The 16,065-nt window shown below is 42.3% G+C and overlaps 1 protein-coding gene across 13 annotated transcripts in view; it reads right to left on the bottom strand.

Annotated features, from left to right (window-relative positions):
- Positions 1-16,065, bottom strand: part of CELF1 (CUGBP Elav-like family member 1) — a 75,091-nt gene that overhangs the window by 6,657 nt on the left and 52,369 nt on the right. For 10 of the 13 annotated variants that reach the window (XM_053899709.1, XM_053899708.1, XM_053899710.1 and 7 more), the window contains 11 exons: positions 15,429-15,616; positions 13,407-13,489; positions 12,982-13,030; positions 9,344-9,478; positions 8,726-8,805; positions 8,242-8,403; positions 5,709-5,784; positions 4,147-4,275; positions 3,701-3,811; positions 2,857-3,042; positions 318-461 (listed from right to left, as the gene is read on the bottom strand). In XM_053899709.1, coding sequence (XP_053755684.1) covers positions 318-461; positions 2,857-3,042; positions 3,701-3,811; positions 4,147-4,275; positions 5,709-5,784; positions 8,242-8,403; positions 8,726-8,805; positions 9,344-9,478; positions 12,982-13,030; positions 13,407-13,489; positions 15,429-15,616 — 1,343 coding nt within the window. The remainder of the gene's footprint in view (positions 1-317; positions 462-2,856; positions 3,043-3,700; positions 3,812-4,146; positions 4,276-5,708; positions 5,785-8,241; positions 8,404-8,725; positions 8,806-9,343; positions 9,479-12,981; positions 13,031-13,406; positions 13,490-15,428; positions 15,617-16,065) is intronic. The other 3 variants (XM_053899707.1, XM_019412439.2, XM_019412438.2) reach the window with 3 other exon arrangements.

The raw sequence follows: 16,065 nt of genomic DNA, 5'->3' as shown, positions 1-16,065 counted from the left end.
CCAAATTTCTCAGCAGGGACAAGAATTCTGGAAATTGTATCACATGAAACAAATTAGATTCCCGACAGTACCACTTGACTTCTACATGGCACTTTTAAGTTTTCTGACCAACTATTTCCATACATTATTTTTACTTCCGGAGCAACAGTATGGGTAGAAATCCATCATCCATGAACAGCAATAAAAAAATTGATCTGCCCAAGGTTGAGTTAAATGGTAACCCAATTCAAACCCTGCTCTTCCTGCTTTCAGAGCCTTTTTGTTCTCAGTGGTAAAGGCACTTAACCCTCCCGACACCAAAAGAGAAGCCAACATACCAAAACACTTGCTCAGGTTTGTCTGCTTGTCTATGAAAACCTTGGCAGACACGACATTCCCAAAGGGCATAAACATCTGCAGCAGGTCCTGATCTCCAAACTCCTGGGGCAGGTGGTAGATGAACAGGTTGGCTCCCTCTGGACCTTCAAAATACCCAGTGATCGAAAAGGCATCAGTGTTGGGGCCCCTGGGTGGCTCAGTTGGCTGAGGGTCCGACTCTCGGTTTTTGCTCAGGTCATGATCCCAGGGTCATGGGATCCGCTATCAGCACAGAGCCTGCCTGGGAATCTCTCTCTCCCTTTCTCTGCCCCTCTCCCACTCTTACTCGCATTCCCTTTTTCTCAAAAATACACATTTAGAAGGAAAAAAAAAAAAAAAAAGGCCTTCAGTATCAGTGTCAAACTTACCCCCCACTGCTTCTCATTTCTACCTGCATTAAAACAGTCTGTGTCCCAACACACAAATTCATTTGGAGAACTACAGATTCTCCAAATATGAAACAGGAACTAAAGGGCAATCACTGAAACAGACTCCTTCCCACTAAGGGGTGTCAGGATTTGACCTTGTGGGAGGAGCAAGTGCTGAGACAATAAACTAGGCAGACTTGCGTGTGGTGCAATAAAACCGGAGACTAAAGGCTTGTACAGAAACACACAAAAAGAAGTAGAGAGAGATTATAAACATAACAGGTTTCCAAACCGTGCTAGAAAGTATCGGGACAGCAAAGAGAGATTGGCAGTTGTGAGGCAGGAGGTGGGGGCCGGGAATGACTAAGGGACATGAGGGAACTGCGGGGGTGGGGGGAGCAACGGAAACATTCTCCATCTGTAAAGGTGGTTACATGACTGTATGCATTCATCAAAGCTCACAGAGCTGTATGCTCCCCAAAGGGTGAATTTTACCACATGTATAGTATACCTCAATAAAAAGAAATTACATTTTAAAAAGTGCCCATGATTGGAGCACCTGGGTAGCTCAGTCAGTTAGGCATCTGACTTCCATTCCGGTCACGATCTCACGGTTCATGAGTTGGAGCCCCGCATCAGGCTCTCAGCTGTCAGCACAGAGTCCACTTCGGATTCTCTGTCCCCCTCTTTGTCCGCCCTTTTCCCACGTGTGCACACTACGTGTGCACACTCTCTCTCCCTCTTAGGTGTCCAACTTCGGCTCAGGTCATGATCTCACGGCTTGTGGGTTTGAGCCTGCGTCGGGCTCTGTGCTGACAGCTCAGAGTCTGAAGCCTGCTTCAGATTCTGTATTTCTAATTTCTCTCTCTGTGCCACCCCTCTGCTCATGTTCTGTCTCTTTCTCTCTCAAAAACATAAAAAATAATTTTAAAAAAATTAACATTTAAAAAGAAAAAAGAAAAAAGGTATCTATGATTAACTCTGAGCTCAAAACCAGAATGTGCTTTCTTCTTCCAACCATTTACACTCAATGACTTTCTAACCAAAGGCAACTTATTATAACTGCAGTCCAGCCATTCTCCAGCCACCCAGCCTCCCTGCTGTCACCAAACACATTACAGAACACTACTGCATCAGGGCCTTTGCACTGATGACACAGAGGTGTTCCTCTGCCCGCATTACCCTTCTTCCTCTAGACGTATGCACTGCTAGCTTCCTTACTTCCTCAGGTCTCTGATTAAACAGCAAGTGAGAGACCTTCTCTGACCATTCTACACAAAATGCTGTGCCTCTGGTGCTCCCCATCCCTCTTTCCCATTCATCAGTCTTCAGAGCACCATATGGAACACCTCATGCTTTTCCTGCTTTATACTGTCCATCTCCACAGTTCTTCCAGTTCCCCCACTACCATATCCTAGGTACAGAAGCATCTTGATTCAGAGCAGGTGAGGATGCACCGTACCAGGAGTCCTTGCTGCCATGGCGAGAGAGGCTATGTGTCTTTTCCCCACATCAGTGCTTAAACCTTGCCAGCTTTGGGCTGCAGAAATCCAGTCAAGTATGAGCACAGAGGTGTCAGCAGGACTTTCTATTGATACAAACCACCTTCACGCCTCTTTCTGCCTAGAAAAGTCTCTCCTGAATTTAATCCCATTTATGTCACAGCACACACTTCCCAATCCATCAACCCACGGGCCATAATTTTCTGTCCCATCACTTTCAGTGCCTCGTTAATTAGGAAAAGCACAGATCAGAAAAGGAGGAAAATGCCAAGTAAGAGAGCTTAAAAGGGACACCTTGACAGAAGATATCCTCTGAGAAATTTATAATCCACAAAGATGACTTCCTAACAAAGACAGATTGTCAAAATACTGTCATACGGTAAGGTCAGTATGCTTCTTCATCTAAAACCTGCAGCCAGATTACAGGAGGGCAAACACAGGTTCTCATGTGAGCCACATCCAGAGAACAGTCCCAAAGCAGAGCACACTTTACAGAACTTCTCAGTCTACTCTTGACACTGCCAAAGAAAAGCACTGATCTGACCACCTAAACGATCCTCCTGGCCTTTGCCCTGCCTTCAGCTCCGCCTGGGGGGAGAGCGACCCCCTTGTCGTCCTTCCGCACTCACCTTCCTTCTGGCTTCCAGCAGCACCGATACTCTGCTGTGTCAACAGGTTCTGGTTGTACAGAGTAGGGAGTGCCGCGGCAGCATATTGCTGGATTCCCGAGTAGGCCTGCGTCAGGGCCTCCATGGTGCTCCCGGTGCCGTTGGAAAGGCCGCTGCTGCCCAGGCCACCATTTAAAGCAGCCATCCCTTGGTTGTGGGGAAGAGCAGGATTAACATATTGGGAAGACTTGACTGACGCCAAACACAACTCCAAGGTTTTCCCTTTTATCTCTCTCTCAGCTTCTCCCTGACTGGTCAGGTCTCAGGACACTCACCAGCCTTACTGCCAATGGGAACATTAAAAAATGCCACACGCAGGTGTGGCTCTCCCCATTACATTCTTCCTACCTGTGTAAGACATGACAACACTTACACATGACCTGCTCCATTTTCTCTCTGGCTTTCTGCTACTTTCTCACAAAGCTGGAATGCGGCAAAATAAGCATCCCATATTTGGAGACTAAAAGGAGTGTGTGTGGTTTACGACAAGATGTGGGTAAACCCTATCATCAAAATAGCAGCGAATTCTATGTGCCTGACACTGTACTAAGCCACGAGCTCAGCACTTTACCCATGTTTTCATTTACTTCACAGCCCTCAAAGTATTCTATTCCCACTTCACAGATGAGAAAATGACCTTAGAAAGGGGGTATAAGGAGCAGAGGTGGGATTTAACTCAGGTCTGACTTGAAATCCCATGATTATTCCTAACTTCACCGGGCCACCTTGTTCATTCCCCTGGGGACCCTAAAATGTGCTACCTGAACAAAGAATGGCCTGATGGCATCCAGGGGCTGTCTCTCACCTGCCAAAGAGCTGACGTTGAGGCCTGCCGTCGCTCCAGCTAATGTCTGCAGGGCTCCAAGGGAGGCGATGGGGTTGACAGAGCTGCTGCTGCTGGAGCTCGGTGAGGACCCTGTGACCAGAAACCCAAGTGTTAAACTTGAGCCGACACGTGCTCCTCATGTCAACAGGAACCAAAGCACAAGAGTAATACTACTCAAGTATTCTCTTCATAAAGAGGTTTTCAGTTACGGATTCTGGTAACTGTCACTGCGGGACACAGAGTCAAATGACAGTTACAACAAACTCAAAACTGTGAGATTTCTCTTAAGTCACAAGATGACATTTGAAAATTAACTGTTCATAATGTTGACCCCTTTGGAAAGGGATGTTAACCACTCTCCAGAATGACAGACCCCTCTCTTGGGATTCTGCGCAAGGCACACTGGGTTCCAGTGACACGCTTACCTGAACTGGTGAGTACGCTGAGGGGGCTGCTGGATGTAGTGAGAGCATTGGTACCACTTGGTGTGTTCTGAGCTGCACTAGCTGCAGCAGCTAGGGCAGCCAAATTCTGTAACTGCATTGCATTTAACCCTGCAACATCCAAAGCAAGAGATCAGCCAGCAGATAAAGGTTCCTCGTAACCACTCCAGCAATGACCGCACACACTGGCGAAGGCTGGTCCCAAAAGGACCTCTTCTAGATAAACCTTACAAGTAATACTACAATGCTCCAAAAAAGATTCAGGTATCACTCAATTCATTAAGAAACTTGACATCATTTCCTCAGAGAAGAGATATCTAATCCAACAGCATGACACCCCAAGTGAACATTCACAACAGGGACCGGCAATTAGGAAACCAGGAGAGGGTTAGGTCTGTGGTCTACCATCACACCAGGTGTCCAAGAGAACAACAAATGACAAAACCTAAGTCACAGAGCAGGACTGCATCTGAGCCCCTCGCTCCCACTTTATGGGGGATTTGCTCTTTCCAGCGGAGGTGGACAGGCAGAAAATGCAGCAGGATTCAGGTGGCCAAAGGAGGAATGACAGGAGGGGAATACATGTGAGAACAGCAATAGGAGAAAGACTAAGGGAAAACCACCACTTTAATAGCAGATTACTCATCAGAAAGAAGAGAGAGAAAAACAATGCGGGGGGGGGGGGGGGGCTCCAAGTAGAATCCAAGCAACAGTTAAAAGGAACAAGAAATCTGAACTGCACCGACAGTGTGTTGCAAACCATTTATTGGACCATGGAAAAGCAGATGGGAAGTGGTTTGCGGGGAGAGTTAGGAAGAATAAAAAACGAAACTACAACACAGATTTCCAAAAACTTAGCAACTTTCGAAAAACGTACCAAACTCCAGGTCCCTAAGACAAAGTGAACCACTATCAAAATTTCTCACACACTAAAATGCAGTTCATCTAAGACTACCCCTTTCTCAAATACACTTGCTGGGCCTTCACCCACTGCAGAAGGGTTAGGGGCAGAGGCTCTGGGACTGCTCCACTCCCTACCTCCACTAACTTGTCTGATGGCCCTACTTTTGTCTGTGGAGCCCCAAGGTAATTCACCTAAGAAGTTAACATGTATAAGACACAGAGGTAAATTAACTGCCTAGATTTCAGCAGTTTCTGGGTAAGTCATTTGCACGGATTTCTTCTTATCCACTGGAAAAGTCACGTTATTGTGGAAATAAAGAGTTCCTGCAATCTTCTCCTTATCAGAATGGCCTCAGATAGCCCACACATGCTAACACCTCTTTTTCCATCTTCCTCCTCAATAGAGACTTAAAGGGGTGGGAGTATCAGACAACCCCAAAGCAATCTTGCATCAGCAACTAACAGAGCCACCTTCTAGAGACAAGGTGGTTGAGTTCTGGGATGCGCATCTCGCGTTGGGTTTATGTTATGAGTGGGAAAACATTTGTTTTCTGTACAAACGGTGCAAAACTCTCAGACTGTTGTTAGCTGGGTCTGGTGGCCTGCTGGCTGCTGCTCCTCCACAGCAGCGTAACACTTACCTCCCATTGGGTGGAGGCTGCTCAGGGTGTTGAGGTTCCCAGAGGAGGCAGTCTGCTGAAGGAGCTGCAAATAAAGCTAGACATTACACCAAAAAACAGAACAAGAGTGAGAGTGAGGGCTGGTTCTGCATCTGGGATAACTCTACAGCACAGCAAAGCGAGAGTGCAGAGGCCCCCAGAGAGAAGAGAGTTGAAGACAAGAACCCAAGCCAACACAACAGAAACATGAGGCTTATGACAGCACAGGACAATACGACACAGCTAAAGCCCTGGCCCAGAAGATATTTACAGTCACTGAGTGCTGACCAAGCTCAAGTCCCTGGGCAACAGAACGCAGCACAGCAGAGGACAGAAGTCGAGTAGAGAACCAAGCTCAGCTATGCAATCCACTGCAATGAGAGTCTGCAGATGGAGGACTGCCACGTCTAGTTCCTCGCTCCCGAGTTCTTAGTTCACTTCGCACACATCTTATTTTGCAGATTGTTCCCATCCAGGCACCCAATTTCTACTTCACACTACTATTATTTTAAATATCAAATCTAAACCATTTCAGGGTACTTCTTGGAGTCATTCTTTAGTGGCCACAACGGAACACGAAAAGACCAATCTTTTGATGCTATATATCCATACAGACCCGTTTATCTCCTCCCCCACAAAACTGGTCTTCACTGTTACGGATGACCAAATGACTGACGAACGGACTGATCGTGATCAGTTCAGCGTATATTCTTTCAATTGCTGCCCCCTAACAAATACAACAAGAAGTTGTCCATGAGCTTATGGATCTCCATGATCTTACTATCTTTGCAAACAGCAACCTTTGACTAACAAACCGGCTGAAAACCTTTGCTCCATTCAAAGCCAATCACTTTTCCTCATGTACAACTGGTATCCTCGTTTCTGAATCCTTTATTCAACCTGTTGCCCATTTCCATGAAGACCCGATCTGGTTCCTCAGTCATCATGAATCCCTTTAGTCCATATAGGTTTTAGGTTCTCAAACCTCCAGATATAGAATGAGAAAATGTACATACACACAATTTTTATCAGCTTCTCAGTGGGGTCCACACCCCACAAAGATTAAGAAGCACTGCTCTAGTCTAAACAGACTAGAGGTTCAAGTCCACCTATTCCAGAAAGAACCTCATAATTAATATTAATGTACTATCATTTATATACCCACATGTCCTCATTTTTGTCTTCTTAAATACCCTGGGCAATGTGCTCAACCCCAACTGGTGGGCTGTGCACTCTATACTTGGCACCTTCATTTCCTCCCTAAATGAGAACAGTTCTGAGGGCAGGGATCATGTCTAACCGAAACAAAAAGACTGCAGCTCTCAACAAATACCATCATGTGCTGCTGGATGTGGTGATGGCAATAAAAAGGAGACTCTACCCTAAGAAAGAGCTCCAAAACTCTCTAAGAAAGGCGAATGCATATAATGGAGATCATTTTAAACGCATTATCATTTTGGCAGAAGACTAAAACAAAATCTCTCTGAATTTCCTGAACTTACATTACAAGCAATGTTCTAGCACCAAGAAACAACTTAATCTGATGAGATATACCAACCATCTATACTTTTTGACTTCAGAGAAATACTAGCTGGAAAACTGGGATTTCTTCTAACATTTTAGAAATATGAAGACCAGGAGGCAGCAAATTAGCCAAAACTCAATACTGGGAGACAGAAATCATTGCCTTTGTTTCTGTATAGGACAACGTTTTAAAGGAGTAGAGTAAAAGTATATAATTATTCTTATGTGTATATTTTTGGGACTATCCATACGAATCTATTGGTTTCACCACTGATTTTCCTTCATTGACAGCTTCACAGATGAGATAGTTTTCAGTATTTCGTACTGCTATTCTTTTAAGATTTTAAAGCAGTGATAATCCCCTGTAACATATTTGTAGATCTAGTAAATCTAAACACCAAATTAGAGCCTTTGGACTACGTAAGTCAAACTCAAGAACAAGATGGAAAGAGTTAAAGGCCATCCATCTATAATGTAGCGAACTCAAATATACACCTGTAATACTCATTTAATGATGTCTGTGCCAGTATCTTGCTCTCTCAGTCAGTGGAAAGAAACATTTACCATACTCTTCAGGAAAGACTCAATAAGCATTTAATTATGTTCTCTACATCTGGGAGAAAGAAATATGGAGATATTTGGTAGTTAAGATTCTCTTAGGATTTTCTTTTTAAAAAAATGAAGTGACGGGGACACTGGAGATATTTCTAAATCTTTGCATCAGGAAATCAGGATTTCACTTTAATAGTAATGGAAGTCTCAAATTATAACCAAAGTTGTGTTTATACGACAGAGAGAGAGACAGAGAGAGAGACAGAGAGATACACTAACATAACTTAACTTAAAAGAATATTGCATTGCCTAAAGTTTTACGTAAAATTTTGATATGTTAAAGTCGTAAATGCCATTGTGTCTATTAGCTAGGGATGGCACAAGAAGAAAACAGCTGGGAGCTTGCACAGTCTGCAGAAAGCAAACCACAGAGACTCACTGCTAAATACTGGGGTCCAAGAGTATTTAGACCAGCAAGGTTTCCCCACACAGATGCTGCGCTGATTTGCTGCATCTGCTGCTGGAGCTGCTGGGCCATTCTCTTCTGTTCTTTGTCCTTCTGCGTATCAGCAAATTTTACCACCATGGGAGATGAGCAGCCCTATGAAAACACCAAAGCCAAAGGGTGAAAGTCCTCCTTCTACACGAAGGAAAAATCCTCCTTTGTAGTGACACACAAGATGCATTCTAATTTCATTCACTGCCACACGACTCTCTTCCTGACAGACACAAATGGCAAAAAGACAAATTTAAAAGGGCAACTTCTAATATGTTAATTTTTTAAAAACCAATCATTTTTTTCACTTTAAGATGCTTAGCCTGCTTAACCTTTAGCGCAGTCAGATGCTGCAGAACTTTAATGGCCAACTGTCCTAGCACTCTCAGGCTAAGGAACTTTTCCCTTTCATTCATCTGCTCCCTACCTCCATGGTCTGTGCTTGGTGCATTGCCTTGATAGCCGTCTGTGCCATGGCTCTTGTTGTAAAAGTCACAAACGCACAACCTGGTAAGAGAAGTGTCAATAGCTTCATTCATTCATTTGCTTATTAAATATCCGATTGACATTTACTGAGCACCTGCTATGTGCCAAGTACTATGCTAGCAATAATAGTCACGGTTCCTGCCTTCAGGAGTTAGAGATCTAGTAAAGGAGACAGATACATTGTAACAGTGACTAAGTGCTTCAGTGAAAAAGTAGGGAAGCACAACAAGAAAGAGCGTGCTTGATAAAGGGATAAAGGAGAGAAATCCTAATCCTCTAGTTTCTCTGGATAAGAAAGTGTTTCCATTAAGGACCTGTCCAAGCACAAAAAGAGAAAATTTTAATACATGACACTGAAGTGCAGAATGTAGACTCCTTAGGGGGATGGGACAATTCTAAAGGAATCAGTTGGTAGACGGAACCTACATTTACAATATCAAGCCCAGCCACTCCATCATCACAGGGTCATGTTAGCTAGTGATCCCTGGTTTCCACTGGTCTAACTAAAAGAGACTCTAAATTTAAGACCAGTATCTTTAAAGGCTAAAAATGTACCCACCTCGGCTCAGGCCATCAGGTCCCCGTAATATCCGGCATTCTTCAATCTGTCCAAATGAAGAGAACATGACTCGGATGTCATTTTCAGTGCACTTCTTGGAAATCATACCAATAAACAGCTTCCTGTCTTCCACTGCTAAGAGAGTAAAACACAAAAGGCTTGAACATCATTACTACAAGAGGTAGTATGGCATAGACCCTGGAGTCAGACCATCTATGTTTGGATCCTGGCTCTATGCCTTTATATCATATTACTTGGATTCTAAGATACACATTTTTTCATCATTTAGCAACTCATAATCAACTGAACCTTAAAATTGGAAACATTTAGATAAAATATAGTAATTTACGAGCCTGTGAAAGTTACTTAACCATTCTGTGCCTGTCACTTCTGATTAATAGGGATAACCGTGTTTCTCTTAAAGGTAGCTGTAGGTATTAAATGCAAAGCACTCAGCATCTTGCCTAGCACTTAGTGATGTTTGCTCTTACTAGCAGTTCTACTACACCAAAGAAGGACAAGTTTTTCACATTTAATTGATATGACAAGAGAAACAGAACACACCTTTTGGTGAGTGTAAATGTCCACTTTCCTTTTCTGATTATTCTCTTGAGGACTAAGTTCTCCTTCCTACTTGTCCATCTCCCCTTCCCCCACTCTTGTCGTAAGAAATTATATTCATCAAAGACATTCCAGTTTACTCTAAAATGTTCTTGTACTATTTACGTATCAACTCTCTCCATCTTTATTTACCATATTTATTTTAAAGAAAAAAAAAAAACAGACAATTTAGATGACAGATTACTTAGTGCACTGGACTACAATCTTACACCATACACAAAAATTAACTCAAAATGGATTAGACTTAAACGTATGACCTGAAACCATAAAACTCTGAGAAGAAAACATAGGCAGTAAGCTCCATAAAACCAATCTTAAAGATGATTTTTTGGATCTGACTGCCAAAACAAAGGCAACAAAAACAGAAATAAACAAGTGGGACTACATCAAACTAAAAAGCTTCTACAGAGCAAAGAAAATCATCAACAAAATGCAAAGGCAACCTACTGAATGGGAAAAATATTTGCAAATCATGTATCTGATAAAGGGTTAATATCCAATATAGAAATAACACCTACAACTCAGGAACAACAAAACACAGCACCCAGTTAAAAAAATGGGCAGAGGATCCGAACAGGTATTTTTCCAAAGAAGACATGCAGCAGATGGCCATCAGGTACATGAAAAGATGCTCAACATCACCAATCATCAACAAAATGCCAATCAAAGCAACAATGAAGTATCCCCTCCCACTTGTTAGAACGGCTATAATCAAAAAGACAAGAAATAACAGGAGTTGGTGAGGATGTGGAAAAGAGAGCCCTTGGTGCATTGCTGGTGGGAATGTAAACTGACTGCAGCCAATGTAAAAACCAACATGGTTCCTCAAAAATTTAAAAACAGAGCTACCATATAAGCCAGTAATTCCACTTCTGGGTATTTATCTGAAGAAAACAAAAACACAAACTCAGAAAGCTGCATACTCCGGGCACCTGGCTGGCTAAGTCGGTGGAGCATGCGACTCTTGATCTTGGCATTGTGAGTTTGAGCCCTACAATGGGTGTAGAGATTATTTAAAAATAAAGCCTAATGGGCCGCCTGGGTGACTTGGTTAAGCGTCCAACTTCAGCTCAGGTCATGATCTCGCGGTTCATGAATTCAAGCCCCGTGTCGAGCTCTGTGCTGACAGCTCAGAGCCTGGAACCTGCTTCAGAATCTGACTCCCTCCTCTCTGCCCCTCCCCACTCATGCTCTGAAAATACACGTTAAAAAAAATTAAATAAATAAATAAATAAATAAATAAAGCCTAAAAAGAAAAATAGCTGCACACCCATGTTCACTGCAGCATTATTTACAATAGTCAAGACATGGAAACAACCTAAGTGTCTATCAACAGATGAACAGATAAAGAAAATGTGGGATACACACACACACACACACACACACACACACACACACACACACACACACACCCGGGATATTATTCAGCCATAAAAAAGAATGGAATCTTGCCATTTGTGGCAGCATGGATGGACCTTGAAGACTTTATGTTAAGTGAAATAAGTCAAACAGAGAAAGATACTGTATGACCTCACTTACATAAAATCTTAAAAACAAACAAAAAACTCCCTAAGTTCATAGATACAAAAACCAAATTGGTGGTTGGAGGTTGGGCGTAAGGGAGTGGGCAAAAAAGGTAAAAAGGATCCACAGGTGGGGCACCTGGGTGGCTCAGTCAGTCAAGTGTCCAACTTCGGCTAGGGTCACAATCTCCTGGTTCATGGGTTCAAGCCCAGCGTTGGGCTCTGTGCTGACAGCAGGCAGCCTGGAGCCTGCTTCAGATTGTGTGTCTCCTTCTCTCTCTCTGACCCTCCCCCTCTCAGTTTCTCTGTCTCTCTCAAAAATAAATAACAAGACTTGAAAAATTTTTTTAAAGGATCAAAAGGTACAAACTTCCCATTATAAAATAATTTAGCCTGGTGACTACAGTTAATAGTAATGTAATGCACATTTGAAAGCTGCTTAGAAAGCAGACCTTAAAAATTCTCATCAAAACCTTTTAATTTTCTTTTTTTTAAATTTACATCCAAATTAGTTACATATAGTGCAACAATGATTTCAGTAGATTCCTTAGTGCCCTTTACCCATTTAGCCCATCCCCCCTCCCACAACCCTTCCAGCAACCCTGTTTGTTTTCCATATTTAAGAGTCTCTTATGTTTTGTCCCCCTCCCCGTTTTTATATTATTTTTGCTTCCCTTCCCTTATGTTCATCTGTCTTGTCTCTTAAAGTCCTCATGAGTGAAGTCATATATTTGTCTTTCTCTAATTTCACTTAGCATAATACCCTCCAGTTCCATCCACGTAGTTGCAAATGGCCAAGATTTCATTCTTTTTGATTGCCAAGGAATACTCCACTGTATGTGTGTGTGTGTGTGTGTGTGTGTGTGTGTGTATGTATGTACAACAAGCACATGACAGAAATTAGATACAAAATCCCAAGTCCTGGGGTGCCTCGGTTATATATATATTTATACACACACACACACACACACACACACACACACACACACACACATATATATACACCGCATCCATTGATGGACATTTGGCTCTTTCCATACTTTGACTATTATTGATAATGCTGCTATAAACATGGGGGTGCATGTGCCCCTTTGAAACAGCATACCTGTATCCCTTGGATAAATACCTAGTGGTGCAATTGTTGGGTCGTAGGGTAGTTCTAGTTTTAGTTTTTTGAGGAACCTCCATACTGTTTTCCAGAGTGGCCGCACCAGCTTGTATTCCCACATCAAAACTTTTTTTGTTACTATGTATGGTGACAGATACTAACTAGACTTACTATGGGTGATCATTTCTAATATATACAAATACTGAATCATTATGTTGCACACCTGAAACGAATGTTTTATGTCACTTAGACTTCAATAATGATGATAATAATAATAATAATAATAATAAAAAGATTACTTAAAGCAAACACAACCAGATACCATCAGAATGAACACTAAACTGGCAGAAACCTTCTAAGGAGAAGGCTTTTACACACTTGCTTACCATTGTTCTTCTCACTGTCGGCAGGTTTCATCTGTATAGGATGATGCATCTAAAAAGGAAAACACACAGATACTATCACTGTACACACTGAAGGCATTCAGAAAGATAAGTGAGGACTCTAAAGGAAATACCAAAACCAGAGCCTTAAGAGTTCTCTCTATACTCACGTCTGCCTCAAGATCATTTTTTCCCAAAGTATCAAAATAGAGTATGAATCAAGAGGTTAAAATTCTTTTGGTTAAGAGAGAACTACATGACCTTCAGCCTATGTTCTTTGAAATATTCCCTTTATGTCCTCCTTTACATCAATTTCTGTGGCAGTTACTTTTTCCCCAAGATGGCTTTCAGTGTGGGCTTGACACCTATAAGTATGTTCCATGTGTTAAAACCACCACAGTTCCACTTCCTAGTAGGAGCTTTCTTACCCCTGGTAGGACCTTCATGTTGTGAAGAGCATTCTGCGCCTCTAATGCAGCTTTACGGGTGTAAAATGTAACAAAACAGCACCCTGCAATAAACAAGATTTCACAAAATCAAACCAGTCCTTTGAAAGCAGGTAATTCCTAGAGTACTCCCTCCTCCACAGACATACTGGAACTTCAAAGAGAAGACTGGGTATATTAAAATTAGCATCCCTCCCCCCAAAGAGAGAAAGGGGGGGGGAGGGAAAGAAGCAGAAAAAAACCCTACACTACTTTCTATTCATTTTCTATATTGTTATAGTCTTCTAGTTCTACTAAAATTCTTTAGCTGCTCCTATAAACTTCTCTGGGAAAGAGAACTTCCCTTGTAAAGGTCACAGTACCATGCCATTCGACGTACCCTACTTGGAGCACCGGGGAGTGTGCTGGGCAAGACACTCAGAACAAATAAAAAAGGGGCCTTGCACTCACAGCTTGTAGTCTACCAGGAACTCATTCTTTCTCAGAATAAATCAATCCTTATAGTCAATTTCTACCATACGCCTCAAACATAATAACCATTTATTAAATTATAAAATGACTAAAGAGCAAGAAACTCTTAATACCTTTTTTGGACCCTTGGTCCTCATCAAATATAATTAAGATTCTAACAGCACATGGCACTAAGGAGATTTGTAGATTTTGTGATTTGTATCTTTATTAGGGATAGGAGGGGAGAGGTGTGTCTTATAAATATGGGCTCATCGTCCCATGAGATACCATATAGATTCCTTTCAAAATCACCCTGCAATTAAGATTTTAAAGTACTGCATGTTCTACTGCCAGTCGTTAATATAAAGGAACTAAAGTACTTTGTATTTTTGGTTAACTATACACATAGAGAAAATAATTTATCTGCTTCTTGATCCTCTGCTCTTAAGCTGGCTTCAAACCTAACAATCCTGCTTGCTCACATCTGCACTGTAGAACAGCTTCCACAGAAAATTATTCTAACATCAGTCATTTGGAAAAGAATATAGTATGTGCATGTATAGGGCAAAGCTAGCGCCTCTTCTACCATTGCTCCCATAAAGCTTCTACTCTGCTAGGTATTTCTGGAAGCAACGCAGTCTTTCTTCCATTCATTTGTAGGCTACAACAAACAGGTTACCTAAAAACAGGTCCTTCCTGGTTGCTAAGCCTTCCTATGAAGACTCTGCAACACTAACAGAAATTCATAGGTACAGTGTAGATAGTGCCTTCCTTTCTGCTTACTCTAGCCAAAACACCAAAGAAAACCTTATGTAGTTAGTTTACTTCAACTTTATTTTTGCCATTGCATCCCTAAGATCAAGAGACATTCACATTTAAAAAAAGAGAAGGGCACCTGGGTGGCTCAGTTGGCTAAGCATCTGACTTCGGCTCAGGTCACGATCTAGCAGTTCACTGAATTCGAACCCCACATTGGGCTCTGCACTGACAATGCAAAGCCTGCTTCAGGTCCTGTCTCCCTCTCTGCCCCTCCCCTGCTCTCTCTCTCTCAAAAATAAACGTTAAAAGAGAGAGAGTGAGACAGAGATAGACTCTCACATGAGTCTGTCTCTTAAATTTAGAGCTCTCACAAAGGACCATCTATGATCCAATTTACAAGTTATCCTCATGATATCAACTTAACTTATTTTTAAGCCATTAAATGCGTTTGGGCTGGAAGATGTAACTATTCTAAAAGGAAAGCCCCTTTGGATGTGACCACAGGAACATTCCGGCAATGAGAGACAGCAAGCACATGACAGAAATTAGATATAAAATCCCAAGTCCTGGGGTGCCTGGGTGGCTCGGTCAGTTAAGCATCTGACTCTTGATTTCGGCTCAGGTCATGATCTCACAGTTTGTGGGATCAAGCCCTGTGTCAGACTCTGAACCGACAGCATGGAGCCTGCTTGGGATTCTCTCTCTCTCTGCCCTTCCCCTGCACATGCTCTCTCTCTCAAAATAAATAAAATTAAATAAACAACAACAAACAAAACACCAACCCAAAGCCCTTACCTTTGCTCTGAGGAGGGTTTTGGCTCCTATCCCTTAGGACATTGATTTCATAGACAGCACCATACTGTTCAAAGAGTTCCCTCAAGTCCTTCTCAGACCAGGTTCTTGGAACCTGGCCCACAAACATCTTGATAGCATCAAGATCCGGTTGGTCTGGGTGGTCCAGGGTGCCGTTCATTTTCTTTGAGCTGCATAAAACAAAATATAGCTTCTATTATGCATTCATGGTGCTTTCCAGGGGGATGTTTCTTTTCTTTAAAGATCTCAACTACTTCCTAAAAAAGTCGGGAGAAAGAATTCTACTTCTTTTCACTACAGTCATTCAATTTACCAGAGTTCTCTGGTCTTCCCCTTAGCCATGGCCATGCCTTCCATTAGATCCCAAACTGAAGTCACCATTCTGATTAGGGCATTCTGGGTTTTAACTAAGTAATCAAATGTCACTCAATCCTTGTCTAGCCTGAGAATTCTTTTAAGAACCTAAGAGACAAACTTCCTAAAGCAAGTTTTAGTGGTTTTGAAGCACAGTTAACAAAACTTTTAAAAATGTGCATAAAAATCACAATGGACTGTTGATTAGTGGGTAAGATGCAGGACTCCCCACGTATACAATGACAGGTGACAAGTCTTCTTTCAG

This window comes from Panthera pardus, unplaced genomic scaffold, assembly GCF_024362965.1.
Source record: "Panthera pardus isolate Hobbes unplaced genomic scaffold, ASM2436296v1 HiC_scaffold_12, whole genome shotgun sequence".
NCBI lineage: Eukaryota > Metazoa > Chordata > Mammalia > Carnivora > Felidae > Panthera > Panthera pardus.
The sequence above is the reverse complement of the archived record's forward strand: the minus strand, read 5'-3'. Positions and strand labels throughout refer to the sequence as shown.